Consider the following 17339-nt stretch of genomic DNA (forward strand, 5'->3'; position numbering starts at 1 on the left):
TTTTCGACCTGAAGACATACAGCGAGAGGCATCAGCATTTGATGAAAGAACTGGAAAGACAATTAGTGTTAAATTAAAAAATCCCTATCTTAAGGATGGTGCTATTCCTCGAATATTACCAAACTGTCCCTCCTATTTATCGTCATCAACCACTTTTAGAGAGTCTCCTAACGCAAAGAAAATGCGTTTAGAAAATTTTGCTCTTAAGCGTTCATTATGTGAAAGTGTTGCTGACGAGTTAGAGTTACGGAAACGTAAAACGTTCCACAATATTGATGATTTAGAAAAAAATTAACGTTTATAGATAAAAAATTATTGGACTTCTATTAGGCAAGACAATACCATCATTATATGCCATATAAAGAGATGCCCATGCCCCCAAATAAAAATGTCTATGGTGATTGAACCGGACTTGGCCGTTTGAGTATTTTGTAGTGATGTGGAAATGAGTGCTATAGGGGAGTATCAAATTCCTAAACATGTAAAAGAGGAAAATACTCTGCAGATTTTGATGGAAAACATGAAAAAAAATGGACATCGAAGAACAGGAAATGAAAACTTCTAATATAAGTTCTTTATTAAAATTAATCTTATCATTTTTGCTATTAGTGCAAGATGAATCATTTAAATATTTTAATGCAATTAAGTTCATATAGGACCAAATTAACATAATGACAATGAATAAGGTTAATTATTCGAGTGAAATGATGGTATTTTCTTCCTTATTATATAACTGCTCTCCTAGAGGGTACAGACTGTTAAGAGACACTGAAAATGTAATTTTACCATGCTATTCAACCATTCGAAGATTAACCTTATCAACTTCTATGAATCCTGTCATTGAACACGATCAAATTTTTCTCATGTATATTAAAAGTAAGTTCAAGTTACTAATGCAGAATGACATCACAGTATCTTTACTTATTGATGAAATACATCTCAAACCTTATCTTGATTATAAAGGTGGCAATATTGTTGGCTTAGCTAACAACAGCAATGAACCTGCCACAAGTGCATTTGCTTTTATGCTTAGCAGTGTATTCTTACAATATAAGGATGTTGTGCATGTTATGCCAACTAAATGTCTTCTAGCTGAGAACTTATTTGACATAATTAAACGTGTAATAATTGGCTTAGAAGATATAGGGTTTAAGGTATTATCTGTTATAACAGATAATAATGCAATAAATAAAAAAGCTATGTCTTTTTTTTTGTAGCCCATCAAAGCTTTCAATTGTATATCCCCATCCAGTTAGAACGTCTAGCCCTCTTTTCTTCTTATTCGACTCAGTGCATATATTAAAATGCATTAGAAACAATTGGCTTGGCCAAAAAGATGAACGTAAATGCATGATTTTCCCAAAGTTTTGTTATAATGGAAATAATGAATTAGATAACATCCAAAGTGCTCCATTTTCTAGTTTACATAAACTTTATGCCCTAGAATCTCAATCACTTGTGAAATATTGCTATAAGTTGACTTCAAAAGCTCTTCTCCGACTACTTTTGAAAGATAAAATGTTAATTTGGTTTTGCAAATTTTCAACAAATATACTATTCAAGGTTTGCTAAAACAGGAATGCTTGCCAAATTATGCAGAAATCGTAGAATACATTGAAATATTTTATATTTGGTGGACAGTATTGAATGTGAAAACACCATATAAAGGTTGTCGACTTCGTAATAAATATGCTAATCCACTTACATTAAATAGTGATAATTATAGTTTCCTAAATGTGTTCTGTGACTGGTTAGAAACTTGGAATAGCATTCCTGGAAGAACTAGTAAATTAACAAAGAAACATATACTGTTTTGCACCATACTACTTACGCAATTGTAGAATTGACTAAATATTGTATAAATGTACTAAACATGGTGCATATATTTCCAGGAAAGTTTCAGACAGACACCTTTGAGGCAAGGTTTGGCCAGTATCGACAACTTAGTGGAGATCAGTATAATATATCGATACGTCAGGTGTATGAATGTGAAAAATAAACTCAGAATGTTCTCAATTTTAAAATTGAGCTTACCAATTAATAACCGAACTATTGAATTGAACAATTTAAAAGAAACTAACTGGGATGAAATGACAAGGGAGCAAGAGTTACATGTTTATAAATTTAACATAGATGTAACAGAAGATGATGTAAATCAATGTAAGGCAAGGAAGTACTTCCTGTTATATTATACTTAGCAGGTTATTGCTGCCATGCAGTTTTCAAAAAACTGAAATGCAATAGCTGCAAAAATTTAATATCCGGGAGAGAGGCTGTTAAAGAAATAGCTGAATTGAACAGCTACTTTCAGGGTATTAACAGATGCTCTCTGCTATACCCAAATGATATAACTAATAATTTTGTCTTATATAATTATACAGTTATAAACAAACTTACAAAATGCGATTCTTTTTTACATTCGATTCATCAGAGAAAATTAGCCATGTACATAACGTTAAATATTTTGGCTGATCAAAATCGATTATTTCATGTTGACTCTTGTGATGAGGGACACACTATTCAGCAAATTGAAAAAAATGCTGATATGGAGTTCATCGAATTCCCTTATAAACAATTTTTGTTGCAAGAAATATCAGAAAAAGAAAAATTCAAACTTTTAATTAAATTCTACAACAGATTTTTGAAAAGTTTTAATATTCAATGTTTGAAATATTTCTGCCTTAATAACTTTGTTTATACTAACATTTGTTTAAATTTAATTTTTAACTTATTGTTTGTTATTCAGTTAAACTAATTTATTGTTCGTTATCCAGTTAAACCAATTTATAGTTCGTTTTTCAGTTAAACTAATTTATTGTTCGTATTTCAGTTAAAATAATTTATCGTTTGTTTTTTCAGTTTTGATTTTTAAAATATTGTTTTTTTTATTTAAAAAATATTTATTGTTCATTTTTATTTATTTCTATTGAATAAACTTCAGTTACATACAAATCAAATGTTATTACTTTTCTTTTTAAACTTTTTAACAACTTTTCTCACTTTCAATTAGTTTTTTATTATTAATATTTTTATTATTAATATTTTTATTATTAATATTGGATGAGTTCAGTACAAATTATCATGTTTATCTTTTTTAATCCAATTTTGAAGTTTTCTAACGCTTTCTGTAAAAAAATGTCTGCTCATTATCGGCAGTCTATGTTCCTTGCTTGCTAGGACCTATGGCGATGACGTAATTTTTTTAGCTGACAGGCCATCTATGACGATGGTCACGGTATTACCCAGGCGGTGTACCTCAGTCCGACAGGTGCTGGGCCGGTTCCCGGCCCCTCACCTGTTGGGCTGAGTCTCAAGTAACGAATCCTTGACGAGTACTTCTACCCTGTCTCCCTGCAGCCGAAGCCGCTAGGAGACCTTCCCCATCAGAATTCTAATGGGGGTATGAGACGAATAAATTCGCCAATCATTTTTATAACCACCGGCTGTGCTAAACAACCAACTAAAAACCTTCCAAAGTTAGTATAAAAATTGTCGAATTTTGAATTCAATCAGTTCGCCGCTAAATACGTCACGGACCGCATTTGATTCTTGGCCGCCATCTTGGTTACTGCCAATTACAGTCAGGATCTGATCTGAACTACGCCACCATCTTTGTTCAACATAATGTCACAACCCTTAACAACTTTCGAAAATATCGGCGAAAAAAGCGACCCATTCCTGTAGAAAAGTACCCAGTTGAGGGTGAAAGAATTAATGTTTTTAGCCATTTTTTTCGATATTTGTTGTCCGAAGAGTCGATCTTCAAAATGATACCCATTTGGTGAAAATCGGTCGCCTCTGTCGAAAGTTTTAGGAATACATACATACATACATACATACATACATTTAAACAGACAGGTGATATTTATATAATGAATGTTTTCTTTTTGTCTATGTTAAGTAAAACTTATCTTTAATTTATCTCGTTGTTCTCATTTAATTTCTTATTTTGTTTTTAACATGTAACACATGTTAAAGGCTAGGCTTGTAGCAGCCGCGATTGCACGTCGAGGTTACCAAAATGTTGAATAGAGAGACAATGTCTCATTCTAACATTTAAAACAACTTTATTGGTCATCTTCATTATGAAAGGAATGGAAAAGAGAATAGGTGCATGGGTATGGGTGATGACGAAAAGGTTAAGAAATCCTATTTGCGGAGAAAGTATGTGTACTGTACGCAGATGCTGAAATTAAGGACTAGTGAATTTATATATCTCCTTGTCGAAGTCGAACTCAGTTACATTGTTTCGTAGGGTGTTCTGATACGCCCCAAAAGAGAAGTTTGATGGAGGTTCGAGTCACGTGGAGTTGTTGTTGGTAACCAAGGAAAGAGGAAATAGCTTACATTAATCCCTTTTATAAACTCTGTTACGTGCTCAGCTCGCCTGAGAGATTGTTCCTGATTGGGCAAGTCAGAAGGGATGTTGACTGCGTGCACCAATCACTCCTGAGCTTAGAAACCAAACACAGATTCAAGCTAGTAAACGACGAAGTGTCGATGCTGCTGCTGCGATTCTCTGTAATCGCAGCAGCTACACGTTAAAGGCATCGACGGACATAGCTAATAATAAAGATGCAATGTCCGAGTAGCCTTGCTAGTAATTAATATTTATTGGAAGCCGATATGTGACAACGTGGTAGTGTTAAAGCTATCCGGTTAAGAGAGCTCTGGTGAAAGTCCAGGCGGAGTTAAATTCATGACCCGTTGTTCTCTGATCGCCTCTGCTTTTGCGTGTGTCAAGCAAAAACGCGTCAGTCGCACAACTGCAAAGTTGTGGAGTGAGGATAACAATGTTGCTTAAACCTTTAAATGTCTGTTCTTGCAATTTTCACTGAAAACAGAACAAATAGATTTGAAGCATTTCGAAATGTAACATTACATAATATGGTGGCTGAAATTTAGCGTTTGAAAGCAATTTGCTTTTCTGTGAAAAATCTCGTTCACAAGGCATTATAATCTCCTTAACATAATTTTATGATCCTATTAAATTCAAAAGAATTTAGAAAGGCGCTAACCTTTTTTTGTTTATTCCCCAAATTAGGATAACAAATAACTTCTTCAAAAATAATGTACCGTTTTTCGACAAAAAACTTCTCCTAAAGTCCTCACTAAACCCATCCTCCTGTTAATCTTATTCCTTCTCCTCTTGCTTATCCTCCTCCTCCTACTACTATTAGTACTTCTGCTAAAAAAGCAACAAAAATAATAATGACAACAACAGAGACGCGATCCCGATCGCTGAAATATACGATATTTTCTATCTCAATAATGTTTTTATGTCAGTGTTGAGGTCCTCATCTTTCTTCTTCTTCTTCTTCTTCTTCTTCTTCTTCTTCTTCTTCTTCTTCTTCCTATCGATAATCTGTTATATGAAAGACAAATACCTGTTTGCATGTCCAACTAAAACTTTGAAAACACATAACAAACACCCCAAAGTCGGTACTTTTTAATTGGCGTAACCATGGATATATGATTTCTAAAATTAAAAAAAATCATTATTTGCAGGTCAAATAAACATTTATATAATTTAATGTTATCAAGATGTACATACACTTTTTAATGTTATCATTCAGACACTGAGTAAAGGAAAGTAATAATTTTTTTCACAGAGATATTTCCCTTACGACAACTCTAGTTATATGTGTATGTCCACAGCGCGAAAAAGAAAGAGGGGGGAGAAAAGAGATAATGATAGAAATTGTTACACTTTTGCCCCAGGCAATGCCGGGCAGCCTTGCTAGTTATTAATATGCATTGGAAGCCAATATATCACAACGTGGTAGTGTTAGAGCTATCCGGTTAAGACAGCTCTGGTGAGAAAAATATGTCACACTTTTGCTCTGGTAAATATAATATAGATTCGCAGTATTTTTTTTTTTAAATGTTTCCGAAAGAGTAAAACAATTTCAGTCCAGCCAATCATTTTCTTTTTTTTTTTTTGTGGGCGTGTTTGACAACAGTGAATTTTGTCTTGATTGACGGCGTCGTGTTTGCGGTGGTAGCTGAATTTTTATCTTGATCAATAATCTATTTTCATTCAAGGTCAGTTTTTTTCTGACATGAGTTTCCCACATATTGTCTGGCAAGAAAACACGCACGTTTTAAGTTTTGTACCAGAAAAACACAAGTGCAGTTGTGAGTACTTTTTTTTTAATCTGTAAAAATAATAAAAAAGTAAACTGTGGGAAACGGCATATCCCAAGCTAAAAACTAGAATTGGCGACAAATAATGGCTATGTGGCATCGTTAATGGTAGACCGAAAGCGATTATTAAAATACGCCAGCCTCCTCAAGAGATTCGGCGGAAGTTCGTGAACGCACAAGAAGCTCAACTCAGTTTAGCAGAATGGTTCCAGCTATATGTAAAAGAGCTCGTTTCGCAGTCATGTTGTTACTAGAGTAGGGTGAGTTTTCATTCCCTTCGTTGCTGGATCCGATGCTGGTGGTTGGTCTTATAAATATGGAAAACAGCCAGGAAGTTAACGCTTCCAAAGACAAAAATGATCTGACAGAAGTTCGGTAATGCGCAATAGGCTCGACGCAGTTTCCAGTTGAACCTGTAATAAGTAGCAGCTACCAGTGAATTACGTATTAATTCTCTATTGGACAAAAGCTCCGATCAGCAGTTTCTTTCAGCCAATCAGAAAAGAAGGGACATTCACTTCAAAATCGCGTGCATAGTATAAAAATCCAAACACATTCTTATTCTGCCTCTTCCTATTTTCTTCCACACACAACACATCTGAGTACATCCTTAACATCTAACCTCGACAGATACGATAATAGATTATCACGAACTACTAAACATAACGTCAATATATACACACTGCTAACCAAACTCTCTTCCAGACAAGCAACATACAAACTTTCTTGTCGATAAAAAAACAGGAATGCTAATATACACACATCTTCATGTTTATTCCCATTTAAACACAGGTAAATTTCGGCTTTAATTTCGGTTTTCATTTCGGCTAGTGCCATGTGCACTTGTACATGTGTACTAAATTTCTTTTCGAAAAAGCAGTCTTCTTTCATCAAGGATTTCCGATTGGTGGGGGGGAACTCGCACAGGAATCATAAGAAAAAATGTATGTACATAATGCTAATTATGCATAAAACAAAATATTAGTATTAAAATATACGTGTGATATCAACGCATATTTACTTGCATATTTAGCTATATTATTATTATATTATATTATTATTATAGCTATAGCCATTCGTATAGCATTGACAATTCCGATTACTGTTGCATCGGGGAAAAGGAGATTTTCCAAGTTGAAGTTAATAAAAACCTATTTGAGAACAACAAATACGCGGGGATGCCTGAACAGTCTGCCAATGATATCTATCGAACAAGATATCGTTCAGTCCCTGGATTATTTACAATTTATTCTGGATTTTGCTGCCATCAAAGCACAAAAAGTTAATTTTTGTTGAAGGTTTATGACATCTGCACGAATATGTTTGTATAAATTTCAGTTATTTGTTGATTTAGTTATAAATACAGGTAGTTTTTTTAATAAATTGCGTAATTTTATTTTTCTGTATTTTTTTTTCTATTTCATTTGGGGGACACCAATTCGCCTAGGGCCTCCAATTACCTAAGGCCGGCTCTGCTCGTCACCTCTTCAAGAAAGTGTAGTCATTTTAATTTTTAGTTTGTATTTGTTCGCGCTTTTTTATTCTTAAGGTAAACAATTCCTATCATAGTATTCAATTAAAAATAAATTATCCTCCTTACTTATTTCTATAATAGAATGATTTTTTAAAAAAATGTTTGATATTCGCAATCGTCTGGGTCAGAATAAGCAATTTTTAAATCATTTTTAGCAAAGAATGTTATTATATTGTCAATAACATGGCACAACAATAGCAACTGAAAATTAGCTAGTCAGAAGCAAAGTTTGATTTGTCAGCTTAAGTGCTATTTAGTCTGACTTTGAAAATCCGATATAATACCTTAATATGTAAGATTAAAATCTAATGAATTTAATAAATTCATCAATCACGTTGTTTAACCTAGTGTTCCTGATAAATATAGAAATAATCTTAGTTCAATAAGTTTTTCGAAAATTTTGCTAAGAAAAATAACAACTGGATTCTAACTTATTACCTATCTATCGACGCACTCATACACACATACATTCACCAGATAACACTAAGACCTAATTGTGTCTCTTTTAGTCACGCCAGCACGCACTAAGGTCGGGCCTAAAAAGACGAAACACAGAGAGATGCTATCTCCGTTTCCTTCCTTGCATTGCCCGACATCAAAGACGCAGTTTCTCAACTTATTCACACACGCACGAGCGCAAACGTACGCACTTTTCAGACTTATTACGCGTTGTTTACAATTCAATCGGGATGAGCTTTTCTGAGTTTGCATTAAATAAATGTCTATTTCGAACACATCGCCGTCGGATTCTGATATGTTTTATGCACTTGCTTATACAATAAAGTTCATGCGGAGGGCAGGGGCACTTTGTAAGCTTCCACAAAACTCCTTTTATCACAGGCACTACCACTATTTATCCTACTTTGATTTGATTCGAAAATCTACAAACTGTGACATATCACATATCGTAATATTTTTGATATGATGGGAAGGTATGACCACTGTAAGTTGGAAGGTGCTTAAGTTTAAGCCGCTTACCACTGTGATAACTCTGAGTTATGGGCCCGGCGGAAGATTTTACTTCGATAGATCGAAATCGAAATTCGAATTGTGGCAAGTGAAATTTTCAGGATATTTAGAATCCAAAAGTTACACAAAGTAATTCAGGCAGAACCTGAAAATAGAAACAGGCCTGAGTTTATTGAAAAGAATGCAACTGTCTTTGCGGAATTAATACAGTGCTTAGATGGCATAAGTCTATCTCTGGTAATGTGAGAAACTTTTAACAATAGCTGCAAAGCATTGAACATATTAAGAGAGCATTATTTATCGAAAGGAAAACCTAAAATTATTTCTTTATATACTGAACTGACATCTCTAAAACGAACGGAATCCGAGACGATTACAGATTATAAAGGCCGAAACAACAGCAAATTTGTATATATTATTTTAATTGGAATTCATTATTGAGATGAGTATTATTTATTAATTTATCTATTGCAGACTATTATCCTCATCTTTTCTTAGATGTTGCTTCACGACATCTCGGCCAACTATTCCTCTGGCCTTCGTCAGGCGGTAACCGCGACGGAATAGAAACTCTGAATCTCCTAACTGCATTCTCAGCAATTACTGTCATCCGTAGTTGTTCGTGTCTCACCACGTTTTTGGCCAAGTAAGCCTCTGGTCGGAATTGGGTAGGATTGAAACCGCTATCTTCAGACAATTCTCACCTGGAATCTCTACTTTTATTAATTAACTATCGTATCAAACATGTGAAATAGGCCCCTAATTCACCTCACCACAACGGAGCAGTTGAAAGATCATGGCGGGCACTTTTTGAAGTGGCAAGATGTCTACTTATTGAGTCAACCCCCCCCCCCAAAAAAAAAACTCTGGATGTATGCACTAATGGCTGCTGTATACATACGTAACCGGTCTTTTTACAAAAGACTATCCAAAACCCTATATGAAGCTTTCTATGGTAAAAATCCAAACTTAAGCAGAATGCATGTATTTGATTCAAATTGCTTCACATTTATAGATAAGAAAAGCTAATTAAATATCAAAACCAGTCGAGATATTTTCCCATGGTACGATAAAAACAGACTAGCCTATTTAGTATTTTTCGAGACAAAAATAAAAGAAAAGGATGTGTAAAATTCACAGATACGTTTAATTTCAAAGACGAAACTCCATTATATGAAGAGGGCGAATTAATATTTCTCCAAATTCATAAATCAAGTGATGACAATGAAGTCGATGCTGACGAGGATAAAAATATTAATAACCAGCATTGCCCGGGTGTTTGGATGTGTATGTTGAGCATAAAAAAGCGGTCAATTTTTTAAAACTTTGACTCCTATTATGACCCCTTAACATTTATTGCTTTGGGCTCAAATCAAGTCATTAAGATTGATCCATGTCCAAGGAACCTGTATCTAAAATTTCAAATGTTTAAACCCAAAATTGGCGGAGGAGTTTGGTAGAATTCTCAAAGGTCAAATCGTTGAACTTTGACCTCTTAACAGCCAAATTTCTGGCCGAACACGGATTACAAAATTTTCCCAAATCTCAGTGCCGTGTATATAAAATTTCGGATCTGTAAACTGAAAATTGACAAAGTTATTGCGTAGGAAAATGTACACACACAGACACACGGACACGTTCACTTTTATAGATTAAACAAAAATATATACGTATACATAAATATATTGAAACAATTTTGTGTTTACTGTAAACATTTTACGCAAATATTACGCAAGTATAAATCATGTAGAATATTTGCATGAATATAATTACACGTAATAGTTAACTAAAGATGATCATCCGATAAGAAAACCAAAAAAAAACTATAGTGAATTAATTAAAATGAATGTTTAAAAGAATATGCAAATTAGCTAGATCTTTTGCTAGTGAATGCAATTCCACAACCCATATATAAGAACATTGTATTTTCTTTTTAAATAAATAGAAAAGAGGGGTTTTAATATGAATATCAATACACACAAAAGGAAAACGAATTTATAGGAGTATAGAAGATAGAAGATAGATGATAACAGCGATGATGCTGATGCTAAAGTCGAAAATTCATAAAACCGTTACACAAAAAGAAGTAGAATACGACCCGATTTTTATGTGGTCGACAATTTGGGAGACTGTCAAGTCGACTATTGTTATTTAATGGATAATACGCCAAAAAGCTTTAATGGAGCAATTAATTCAGAACATTGACAGCAATGCAAAATGGCAATGAAAAATATGATAGAAGCATTAACAGAAAATGATACCTATTCGCTAGTGCCTCCCCCAAACTTAAATTTTAAATGGCATGTAATTTCTTCTCGATGTGTCTTTACAAAAAATACTACGTCAGGTGTTGAACAATACAAGGCAAGATTTCTTGCCTGGGGATTTTCTTGGATTTACGGCATAGAATATTTTTCTACGTTTTCATCGACTACAATCAGATTTTTTTTGCAAATTGCATTGCAATATAACCTTAACATCCATCAAATGGACGTAAAAAATGCTAATTTAAATGCCCCGATAGACTGTGAAATTTATATTACCCCTGTAAAAAGGAAACAAGTATTTCATTATAATGTGATTAAACAACAATTTAAGATATCTCTTAAGATATTCTTATTGCATGACTAAAACTAATAAGTAATAGTATTTGGGAAATAAGCGTTGAGTTAGGGGAGATAATCTCCGCATTGACTATAAGACAAATTCCTATATTTTTTTATGGCGAAGCGATCGTCAAACGAAAAGAAAACATAACCCTTCTATAAACAACAACAACAACAACAACAATTATTAGGTGTAAGTAGCGAAAGTTAAGATAGTCGCAGTGAATGAATTAATATATTAAGACATGACATCCAAAGATCGTCCACCTGCATTTAATCCAATGGCCAGGGCCAGGAGAGAGATGATATATTTCTGCAATTCTCAACAGGGCAAGACTTAATCCTAAAAACTTCAGGTTAAAAACAAATACGTTTTTGAATCTGGTTGATTATAGTGTGACCATATCACCTCACAGGCGCTGTTCGCCGCAAGGAAAAAGAAATTATAATTTTCATGACTGCTACAGATTAATTCACATCTAATATAATAATAATAAATAGTTCAATGATGTTTCTAAAATTTATAGAAAACTTGTATTGACATCATTTAGCGATGGGTATGTATAGTCTGTTTGCATATTCATACATTTACTTATTACATATCAAATTTTTCGAAGACTTGTTTTTCGTGTAAATAAATTCTGTTTTGTTTGTTCCGATCATGTATGCTTTATTTCTGATATATTTTTGTTGATGTCTGTGAGCTTTCTGCAATTCCCAAAGGGGCTGAAAGTAGTCATTCAATATTCAGGTTAAAATAAATACGCCCTTTATTCTGATTGGTTCTTCTAAGATCAAATCACCTCACAGGGCTGCTGCTCTCCGCAAGGAGAAAGAAACGTCAATTTTTATGACTGTTACATATCAACTCACATTTAGTATAATAATAGATATGTTAAATCAATGTTATTAAATTTGTAGGTATTTGTTTGTTTGTTTGTTTGTTTGTTTGTTTTTCAACATTTCCTCTAGAAACTATCGATTTCAATGAAAAATTTTATTTTACTCGAATCATAAGGGTGCTTTAACAGACTGATCGCAAAAAAAGAGGGAGAGAGAAGGGTAAAGAAAAATTAAAAATTCTCTATATATAAGAGCCAGGTACGTCCAGGGATGGAGTACTGTTTCCACATCTGGGCAGGAGCTGCTAGAAAGGACTTATTCTGCCTTGATAGAGTTCAAAATAGATTTCATAGCCTCGTAGGGGATGTCCTTTTCTCTTCCCTGCAACCTCTTTCTCACAGAAGAAATGTTGCGAGTTGTCTCTGCTTTATCGTTATTTTCATGGAAAGTCTTCGGCTGAGCTCCAATCTATGCTCCCCCCTCGTCAAACGTTCACAAGAAACACCCGTCTAGCAGAAATCACTATCAATGATTTCCCCCACTCTTTATCTGTACCTAAACCTAAACGTAGATTCCATGAGCAAAGCTTCTTTACTAGAACTGCACGGCTATGGAATTGTTTTCCGTTTTCCTGCCTTCCCGCTGATTACAATATGGTTGTGTTCAAGTCTAACGTAAACAAGTTTTTGATGAGCCGTTCCATATAAGTTAACAAATTCGCCAAATTTCCATTAATAACGATTACTATATTGTCCAATTTCTACTGTACACTCTTTAACCCTTATCCTCGAGTGGCCTTAAGGCCTTGATAAGTGATGATGCCCATGTAAAAAAAAAGATTAAGAAAGATGGGGTGGTAAAGAAAAAAGAGAAGATGGAAAAAGAGAGATTGGAGTTTTGCATTATGTAAATCGTAAAAAAAGAAAAAAGCATAACTTGATTGTAAATATAATGCGGACATGGGAGAGTGGCTATATGTTAAAATTGTTTGCTTATTGAAAGAAATATATTTACTTACCTTCTTTACAGGAGGTTGAGTACAAAGTTAGTTGAGGTTTTGTAAAGCCATATGCAATAACTGTGGCATTCAAAAAAATCTCGAGCAGCCATGTAAACATTTTCCGACAGGTGAGCCTCAGACTAACACTAATAAACTAATAATTTCATAAATAGAAGATAAAGTTTAAAAACGTGGTCTTGCTAAGGCTGAATAGGACCATAACACAAAAAGAAAAGTCACTCGAGAATGAATCCGCGGCTGGTACCGTGGTTATCGAGAGTAAGAAGGCCGACGCATATGACAGCGTAACCTCACTTCCTGAGTAAGTTGTCGGTATAGACAGCTTCCGGTATTCAACCACGTGGTCACGCTAATAGGCAAACGATTGTCCATGTATGTTCTAAAGAGAAAGAACAATTCTCCATTTGGATAATAATTATTATAATTGCACATTGGGATAATTTTAATCTAACAAAATATAGTAAGTGAACTAGTTTTTGAACCTTTAATTTCTATCCGAGAAAGTCGAATATTTCATTTTATTCATTTTTTTTACTGTAAAACAAACAATTTTTACATAATATTTTTCAGTCCGTTCTTTTAATAATAATTAAAACTTTTCACTGAGTATTTCCAAATATAGTTAGCATTTTTCACGACAGTTTTTTATTTTTATTTTTTATTTTTTTACGATCAGTGAATTTTCAATATTTTAGCGCCGGGCGTAATTTATTTCTTTGAAATATATTTAAAACTTCAAGTTTTTGTTTTGTATAACATTTTAACTGTAAATAATTTACATGACGGGTTTGTTTTACTATACACATAGATTCGAAAAACTTGTCAAAAAAACAAAAAAAAAACAAATATATAACAAATATGATATATCAATAAACATTGTATTATTTTCGAAGCAATTACACGTTTTAAAGTGAGTAAAACCACTAAAAACCTTTCCAGACAGGTAGAAGAGTAACTTAACTTGCCAGCCGTTGATAACATTTATTTGGTATATATCTGATTTTTAATCATTTTCGAATCTATGTATATAGTAATACAAAGTCCTAAAAACATATCCAGTTAGGTAGAAAAGTACTTATCTTGCCTTCGATAACATTTATTTGTTATATATTTGTTCTTTGATAACTTTTTCGAATCTATATGTACAGTAATACAAACCCAAAATTTAATTTAACTTGAAAATAATATTTAAAATACACATGCGTACACTGCACAAGCACCCTTGTTATTATCATAATAATAATAGGAATAATAATAATAATAATAATAATAATAATAATAATAATAATAATAAACTGGTGTAGATGACGTCGACTGGCGCCACTCCAATTAGTTGTGAAGGGTCTCAAGGATGGAAAGAGCGAGGTGGGAGAGTACTAACCAAATCTCCACTGGAAGTCTGCAGTTCAAATCTGGTACCTTGGGGAGACATTTTATCACCCAACTCCCAGGAAACACCAATGGCCGTTACCAACGATAAATCAGTGACAACGTGCAATCATCTGCAGAAGTGGTCAAAAGGTGGAGAACACTGGAAATCTTGGGAGACTTGTCACTTGGTCTCCAGGGACCACCACAAGTTACTGCCAGTAAGCAATCACTGATGATGGCCTGTGATACAACTAATACGCTACACATTTTCATGAAAAACATGGGGAAAAATGGACATAGAAGAACAGAAAACCAAAACTCTAAATATAATTTCTGCCTTTAAAGTAATAGTTATTTAAATATTTTAACATATAATCTTGTGGGGAAAATCCAACTTCCCAATAAGGGCCAATCTGGATAGGAAGAAAAATAAAAGTTGTCTCAGTCATGAAAGATTTCTCCTTCACTGACCGAGGGTAGAAAAAGTAAAGTGTAGCATCAAAACAGATACTACACTGATCTTGTTCCGAAGGCCAAAAATATTTGCGTTTAATGTTTCTTTAATTGTTTGTTCCCTAGATTCATAATTCAGTTTTATCAGTATTAAATTGTATATTGCTTTAAAATTACTTAATTTTACATAGATAATATTTATATTTTATATTGAATAAAGTTCAGTTTCAGTATTAATCGACCTGTGTTCCTTTTTCTTTTTAGAAAATTTTTATTGCTCTTTTCCAAATGGCCCTCATATAGTACTGACAGTCTGACAAATGTTAGCGACATTACCTGCTGACATTTTTCAGTTAACAGGCCTTCTTCTTACTCTCGATGGCCGTGCTGGTACGGACAACACCCATTGAAACTGCATCAATTATGGTTACGTCATTCTTACATAATTATAAGTCAACGAGACACAAAAAGACACTACTTGCCTTTTGGCTTGCTGTCTTTTAATGATCGTCAATCGGTTATATTGAGATGATTTTACTTTATTTTAAACCTATAAACATGTCTTTTTACTATCTGTTTAATGGGACGCGTAGATGTATACTGAAGATGACAGATCTGTGATGGAGAAAATATTTGACTCGAGGTTTGATAACACAAAATTTGATCTTAGCACTTGGAAAAGCAATTGACTTTTTAAAAACGCATTTCATGAGATTTTGGATTTCAAACGACTTGGAATCCGACATAATTAATACCAACTCTGAATTTGGACAGCAATTTTTTATGTCCAGTGATAAATTAGCTTATCGTTTTCAAGTAGGCTAGCTGTGTGGTTTAATTGAAATGACATATATCTATATTACATTTCCCCTATATTTTCTCTTAGTCTTTTCTTAACAATTTTTCTCTGAAACAACTCAGACAATTTGGACGTTATGTTAAGGTGCAGCGAACTACGTGTTATGGTATCCGTTCAGTGCACAATAGGGATTAGCATTTAATGAAAAAAAATGGTAACAAATTTAACTATATTCAACCCCTAATTTGGTATAAAGTATTCATACTAAGTCCATGGACTATAACGTCTGCTTGTTTTTAACAGATTAAAAGTCTAGTAATGAGATATTTTCATTGTTCAGTGGCGACGAATAAGTTCGTTGGTTTAAAAGGCGAAAGTAACACAAGAATTGACGGAGATTTGTCTCTTTTAAACTCGATAGCTAGTCGAATCTATCGATATCAATTTGAGCTAGTTTCTATAATCTCCATGCATTCACCTACAAATTACCATTCTTGTATTTAGACTTCGTTAAGTCATTATAACTTAAAATACAAATTTAGAACATGCAAAAAGATACCCCCAACACTACTTGAAACCGTGAACAAATTAACATAAATATTTGATGAATAAATAATAACATAACACCCTCGTCTCCCATTCTCTTTCTCTTGGCAAAGCTAATATTTATATTTATTTATTTATTATTTAGCGATGAATGTGTCTATTCTGCAGATAATTTTTGTATATGACCTTTATACATCAAATAACCAGATATTACATTTTCTGAAGTGTGATGCTTCCGTATAAATCAACCGTGCTTTGTTTCTTCCGGCCAGGTGTGTGCCAGTATCAAGTAGTTTTTATTCCTGACATATTTCTTTATTGATGTTAATGAGCTTCCTGATTGTTGTGTATCAATTCCCAAAGGTAAGTAGTCCTTCTATATTCAGGTTGAAATAAAATTTTCATGTGATCAAATTGCCTGACGGGGGCTGCCTTCCGCAAGAATAAAGGAATATTAGTGTTTATGACTGCTACAGGATAACACACATTTTATATCATAATAGATAGGTTTTTTAAAATGCTGAATATACAGAGAGAGGTGGAGAGACGGGAAAATGGGATGAGGGATAGATGGGATTGATAACAAAAAACAGAGAAGAAAGAGAGAGAGGGACGGGAAGATTTGCTTTATGTAATTTGCTAAAAACAGAACAAATCGATTGATAGTATAACGCGGACATGGAAGAGTGGCTATATGTGGCATTTATTGTTTTGGTTGTATAGTAAAAGCAAGTCAGAGAAGGCGACGTAAGTAACACTTTGTTTACAGGAGGTTAAGTACAAGGTTAGATGTTGTTTTGAATAGCTAACGCAGTACGTGAAATTCACTATGACCTTCAAAAACGCTCGAGCAATCACGTCGGTTATACTCCGGTATGCAAATAATAATAAAGTAACAACTTGTAAAATAAAGTTTGGAAAGGGAAACTTCCTAAAGCTGAAGAGAACCTTACTTCAGAAACAAAGCCACTGTCAGAATGATAGTTGAGGATTCATCTACGGCTGGTCCGAACAATGCCTATTGAAACTATGTTTAGTATTATTACGTCA

The 17339-nt window shown here is 33.7% G+C and overlaps 1 protein-coding gene across 1 annotated transcript in view; it reads right to left on the bottom strand.

Moving 5' to 3' along the window:
* The window catches only part of LOC145254865 (uncharacterized), a 212983-nt gene extending 199570 nt beyond the window's left edge, over window positions 1–13413 (bottom strand). The window contains exon 1 of the mRNA XM_080113735.1: window positions 13118–13413. Within this exon, the coding sequence (XP_079969861.1) occupies window positions 13118–13217 (100 nt within the window). The 5' untranslated portion in view covers window positions 13218–13413. The remainder of the gene's footprint in view (window positions 1–13117) is intronic.
* Window positions 13414–17339: the final 3926 nt, after the last annotated feature.

Source organism: Euprymna scolopes, chromosome 30 (assembly GCF_053919585.1).
Source record: "Euprymna scolopes isolate OS-2025 chromosome 30, ASM5391958v1, whole genome shotgun sequence".
Classification (NCBI taxonomy): Eukaryota; Metazoa; Mollusca; class Cephalopoda; order Sepiida; family Sepiolidae; genus Euprymna; species Euprymna scolopes.